This window comes from Vanellus vanellus (genome assembly GCF_965231255.1).
Source record: "Vanellus vanellus genome assembly, contig: HAP1_SCAFFOLD_59, whole genome shotgun sequence".
Lineage (NCBI taxonomy): Eukaryota > Metazoa > Chordata > Aves > Charadriiformes > Charadriidae > Vanellus > Vanellus vanellus.
In genome coordinates this window covers 842,036-847,886 of record NW_028127359.1, presented here as the reverse complement: position 1 = coordinate 847,886, position 5,851 = coordinate 842,036, and the positions used below count along the sequence as shown (strand labels likewise).

Here is a 5,851-nt window from a genome sequence, read left to right as displayed (position 1 = left end):
CAAGTCTACTTGACTTGGCAATGAACTGATAATTTGTAAGTGATTTCCCTGTCTTTGTTTTGACCCATGATCATCTTTCCCCTCGTATCATCTTGAGGAGGGGGAGCGAGTGAGCAGCTTGGTTGTTGTCTGGCTGCTGGTCACGGTTAACCCACCAGAGGACCGCATCAGGACTGCTGTGCCCGGCATGGGGCTCCCAGCACAAGAAAGAACCTGGCAGACTGGAGCGAGTCCTGCAGGACAAGGAGACCCCGAGAGAGCTCAGAGCTCCCTCAGGGCCACACACTGGAGCAAGGAGCCAGGCCAGTTGGTGGGATCTCAGTCAATGGAGATTTTCACTATTAGCTGGGACACGGCCATGAGCACCTGATCTTGCTGGAGGTTTCTGAGAAGGGCCTTGGCTGAGAGTCCAGCTGTGGACAGACCTGTAGGACTTGGTGTGTAAGAACGTCAGTAGGAAACTGGTTTCCATTCTGTTAGTACTGGCCGTGGAGCTGGGTATCACTGAGCCACAGGGGGAGGACAGAGGTGACTGTGCAGAAAGGTCCCTTGTCAGGGCTAGGGTGTACGGTCAGAGATGGCAATGGCCGGTGTGTGGACTGGTCTGGGATAATTTTCCTGGGGCAGGATCTCTGGGGTGTCCAGGAAACATGGCACAGGCCAGGCCCCTCTCTTTTGAGCTTTTTCTTCCTTGCTCCCTTCACCGTCAGCCCTGACTGGGACCGCTGGCTGTCCCTACCCTGCACGCTCACACAGCTCAGCTCCACACTGGCATTTTCCTCTCCCGGGCTCTTTCCAGCCCAGCCCAGCAAAGCAGCCCAGTTGGGACTGGCCCCCCAGCACTGCCCACCGCAGGGGGCTGCAGAGCTCTGGGCGTTCAACCACAGCCCCAGTCTCTCTGAAGGGCACAGCAGGGCTTGGGGGGCAGAGAGAGGTCTCAGCCTTCCCATCAGCCCCCGGCTTGTGCTTGCAGGGACGGCACAAGGAAACAGAGGCCACTCACTCTCAGGCTCTTCTGCATTCATATTGTAGAAGATGCTCAGTCCCCACAGCATATAACCTCTTCTCTGCCCCGACCAAACCAACTCTGCAGGACAGCACGACTGCCCTGGGCTTCCTCAGGCAGTTCCTGTATCTCCTATCCCGTATTATAGCAGCTTTCCAGTGTGTGAAGGCCGCCTACAAGAAAGCTGGAGAGGGACTATTTAAGGGGGCATGTAGTGATAGGACGAGGGGTAATGGCGTCACACTGGAAGAAGGCAGATTTAGATTAGATCTCAAGAAGAAATATTTACTATCAGAGTGGTGAGGCACTGGAAGGGTGGATGGCACTGGAGGCACAGGAAAGTTGTGGCTGCCCCATCCCTGGAAGTGTTCAAGACCAGGCTGGATGAGGCTTTGAGCAAATTGGTCAAGTGGGAGGTGTCCTTGCTCATGGCACGGGGGTTGCAACTAGATGATCTTGAACATCCCTTAACAGCTATGATCTCTCCAGACTCCCTTCCCTCTTCCTGCTGGCTCTCCGCTGACTCCCATGGAACTGCAGAGTCCTTGTTTGTGGGTACCCTGACACAGTGCTTTACTTTTGAGGCACTTCACCTTTGAGGGTGTTTTGCTTTCTGCGTCTCCATTCACTCCCAGCTCAGGACACCTGGCCAGTCCCCATCCTCTTCCGACCCTCCAAATTCATTTCCAGAGAGACCTGTACATTGCCATCCGTCCTGTCATACAGGACGCAGCCTGAGGATGTAATTGGGAGCTCATGCACCACCTTCTGCCACTGGACACCAAGCAGAGAGCCTGCAAAAACAGAACTCTTGGTACAATAGAACCCAACCGTGTGCTTAACCCCAAACACAGGAAGAACACAAAGAGAACAGACGCTTTAAGACAAATGCTTTCAACATTTGGTAGGGAGTAACTTTGGAGTCCAGGCTTCGGGCACTGCACCCAGGAGATGCCCTTTTATTGCAGAGCTGCCGTTGGACAGTGCTTGTCTAACCCAATACTGTGCAAGGGTCAGACACAACATTATAAAGCCAGAGAAGTAGTATAAACCTACAAAATGGTCTGTAAGTGGCATTATCACAAGGGAAAAATCAATACACCTGGCTTAAGATAAAGTCTGGAAAACATGCAGAGAAGGGGAGAGAGTTTATTGTTGGTGGAACAACGTCCATTGAGCCAGTTTCCATAGGCCATCCTTGAGCTCCTGGTTCCTCATGCTGTAGATGAGGGGATTCACTGCTGGCGGTACCACTGAGTACAGAAATGACACCACCAGTTCCACGTACTGGGAGGAGATGGAGGGGGGCTTCAGATAAGCAAACATTCCAGTGCTGAGAAAGAGGGAGACCACGGCCAGATGAGGGAGGCACGTGGAAAAGGCTTTGTGCCGCCCCTGCTCCGAGGGGATCCTCAGCACTGCCCTCAAGATCTGCGCATAGGAAAAGAGAATGAAAACAAAACACCCAAATGCTAAACAGGCACTAACAACAATAAGGCCAGCCTCCCTCAGGTAAGCATCTGAGCAGGAGAGCTTGAGGATGTGGGGGATTTCACAGAAGAACTGGTCCAGGGCATTGCCCTGGCAGAGGGGCAGTGAAAATGTATTGGCCGTGTGCAGCACAGCATTGAGAAACCCACTGCCCCAGACAGCTGCTGCCATGCGGACACACGCTCTGCTGCCCAGGAGGGTCCCGTAGTGCAGGGGGTGGCAGATGGCAACGTAGCGGTCGTAGGACATGACAGTGAGAAGGGAAAACTCTGCTGAAATGAAAAAGAAAAAGACTTGTGCAGCACATCCTTGGTAGGAGATGACCCTGGTGTTCCAGAGGGAATTGGCCATGGCTTTGGGGAGAGTGGTGGAGATGGAGCCCAGGTCAAAAACAGAGAGGTTGAGGAGGAAGAAGTACATGGGGGTGTGGAGGCGGTGGTCGCAGGCGATGGCGGTGATGATGAGGCCGTTTCCCAGGAGGGCAGCCAGGTAGATGCCCAGGAAGAGCCAGAAGGTCAAGAGCTGCAGCTCCTGTGTGTCTGCGAATGCCAGGAGGAGGAAGTGGGTGATGGAGCTGCTGCTGGGCATTTGCTTCCTCTGGATATCTGTGGGTATATGTTAAGGAGGAAAAGGCAGTACTGAGTCAGACCAGACTTCTCCCAGCAAAGTGTATTGTGTGTCTCTTTGCAGCCCCACATTCAGAATCCCTGTCCAGGAGCACCTCTCTGCAGCTCCCTCACTTGAGCTCCGGGTTTTGCTGGCTGAGGCTGCCACTGGGAGCTGGGACTCTGTAATGGGCTCCTGAGGCGTCCTCCTTGCTGTGTAGCAAGAGGAAACTAGGACCGCAGGGCGATCTCCAATTAAATATACTCGTGATATGTCAAAGAGCTTTTCAGCATTGCTGTCTGAAATTTGCCCAACTGCACAGACAGGGAGAGGGGATTTTGTTTTCTTTATCTTGTTCTGGTTGCACCTGCCACCTTTCAGAGTGGTTTGGGATGGCTGAAATCCCTGACATTTCTAATGCACTCCAGGTGAAGTCTTGTGGGTGCTGAGAGGCAAAGGGACGGTCTCTTAGTGCAGAGAGAGGAGAGCTGTTCTGCCCATCAGCCCTCTTCTCCGCTGCCCTGTGCTGGCAGCTTGCAGCTGGAGGAGGATCCCTCTCGGGTGTTCCCATCAAAAGAAGCAAGACACTGCGGAGAGGAGAGGAATCCAGGTTCAACGGGCAGATATACAGACTCGTTGCCTTTTCTCATCTCTCTCCTCCCAGACTGGGACCAGGAGGGATCATTGCAGCTGCCCACGTACAGCTGCCCAGCAGCATTTCCCTGGCCTGAGCACTGAGATGTCTTCTCCACGTGGATCCGAGGGAGCACAGAGAGACTACGGGAGAGCTGTGCCCTTCTGGAGAGCACCCTGCAGCCCTGCAGGACTCCCCAGGGAAATAGTTAATGTTCTGAAGTTGCCTGGAGGAGACCTGGGCGCGTTGCTGCCATAGACACGACTGCGGAGCAGGACCCAAAGGATCGGCATCTGAACGGGAGCTGAATCTGCCACCCGCAACCCCCACCCCCTGCACTGACTCAGTTTATCCAATGGAGAGAACATGGGCAGCTCAGGCAGGAGGGGCGGCAGTGAGGTGCCACAATGCTCCTGACAAGGGAGGAGGGACATGCAAAGCAGACGGCAATCCGGGGTTCGTCCTTTGCTGGGCTCTGGCTGCTGCAGGGACAATGCGTGCCCGAGACCCCATGGGCTGGAGGGCAGAGCTGTGCCCCGGCTGGGAACGGAGACCAGGCAGGAGCTGCCCAGGGGAAGGTGTCTGTGCTGCAGGGACAGCACGGACGTGCACATCCCCCTCGCCAGTGTTTCAGGCAGCAGCTCCCTCTCACTCCCTGCCCGTGTCTCTGCTGCCAGCAGCCGTCTCCTGTCCCCGGCTCAGCTCCCGTCAGTGCTCACAAACCCCGTCCCACTGCTGTGCGCCCACCTCTGCCTGCAAACACCTCCCAGGGACGGGGCGCTGCCCAGGGGCATCTCTGAGTGTGCGAGGACTAAAGACCAGTTCACAGCAAACCTGATGTGGCTGCAAAGGGGAAGGTGCTGCTGAGTTGGTGTGCTGCCCAAGAGGTCCTCTGAACAGTGGCATGAGGTGGAGCTCACCCGTGGTGCACTCTCTTGAGAGCAGAAGCACCATGCCCTGACCTGCTCATCCCTACCTTACTGTGCTGGGGGGCACTCCTTCCACCCACAGCTTCTCCCCACAGCGCCGTGGGAGCTCCCCGGGCAGGCGGAGAGCTGACCCTGGCAGGCGGCAGAGTCGCTGCCCCGGCACACAGCCCCCGGGCTGCAGGAACCCTGCTGGAAAGGACAGCCCTGCCCACCCCTGCCTGCACACCTGTCTTCAAACCCCAGAGCCATCCCTGGGAGAAGGCAGCTGACCTTCACTGTCCCTTTGAAGGTGCAGCAGGGCATCCCTGCTCTGAAGCACAACATCCTTCTCCACACCAGACAAGCCAGGAGAGCTGTCCCGACAGCTCCTATCAGCCATGGCATGTGCCAGGTCCAGGAGACACTGCCAGGAACTCATCCGCATTACCCCACAGCCAGAGACTTACCGTGTGAAAGGCTGTGAAGATCTCTCTCCCAGAGAGCTCTCAGCTATAGGAAAGACGCCCCAGACTGCCCTTATCTCTCTCTCCCTTCTCTTGTCTGCCCTCGCTGCCTGCAGGCAGTGCCCTCAGCCCTGCGGCGTTGTGCAGAGGAGCTGCTCCTGGGCAGAGCTGTCTCTCTGCAGTGCTGCCCGCTTGCCAGGAGCTCCCTCCGTCCCAGCAGCCCGGCCCAGCTCAGCAGCAGAGGACCAGCCCACGGTGGCACCGTCTCTGTCCCCTCTGGGCTCCCTCAGAGATGTCCCTGGGGCTCCAGGGGAACCTGCTGGGAAACCAGCTGAAGTCATGTTCTCTCCCTCAGCTGGGCAGAGACACTTCTTTCCAGCAGTGTCATTTCCCCTGTCAGAGACAGAGTTAGGTCCAAGAATCTCTTCTTCTTGTCCCACTAGGTGACAGCACACCCAGGCAGTGAAAGGCAGGAATTTCATGTTCCTCCTATACCCATGCAAAGCACCGGTGACACAGATGTAGGAAGACAGTTGTAGGAAGCTGATGGAGCAATTCAGAGGGACAGGGCAGCATCTGGGGTCATCATTTTGGAGGCTGCTGGGGCATGCCTTTGGCCAGCTGAAGTGTCAGTAGATGCCCACCTTTAGGACATGAAGCCTGATCCTGCTCATGATGTCCAGGGCAGCCTATAAAGGTATTCCTCTGAGCCAATGGAGCCATTGCCATCAGGGGAGCTGAG

The 5,851-nt window shown here is 56.0% G+C and overlaps 1 protein-coding gene across 1 annotated transcript; it reads right to left on the bottom strand.

Moving 5' to 3' along the window:
• Positions 1-2,155: 2,155 nt before the first annotated feature.
• Positions 2,156-3,085, bottom strand: LOC309685337 (olfactory receptor 14I1-like; the record flags this gene model as incomplete). The annotated part of the gene is made up of 1 exon (XM_082501115.1): positions 2,156-3,085. One exon carries the CDS (start codon positions 3,083-3,085, stop codon positions 2,156-2,158), a length of 930 nt encoding a protein of 309 aa, XP_082357241.1.
• Between the last annotated feature and the right edge of the window lie 2,766 nt (positions 3,086-5,851).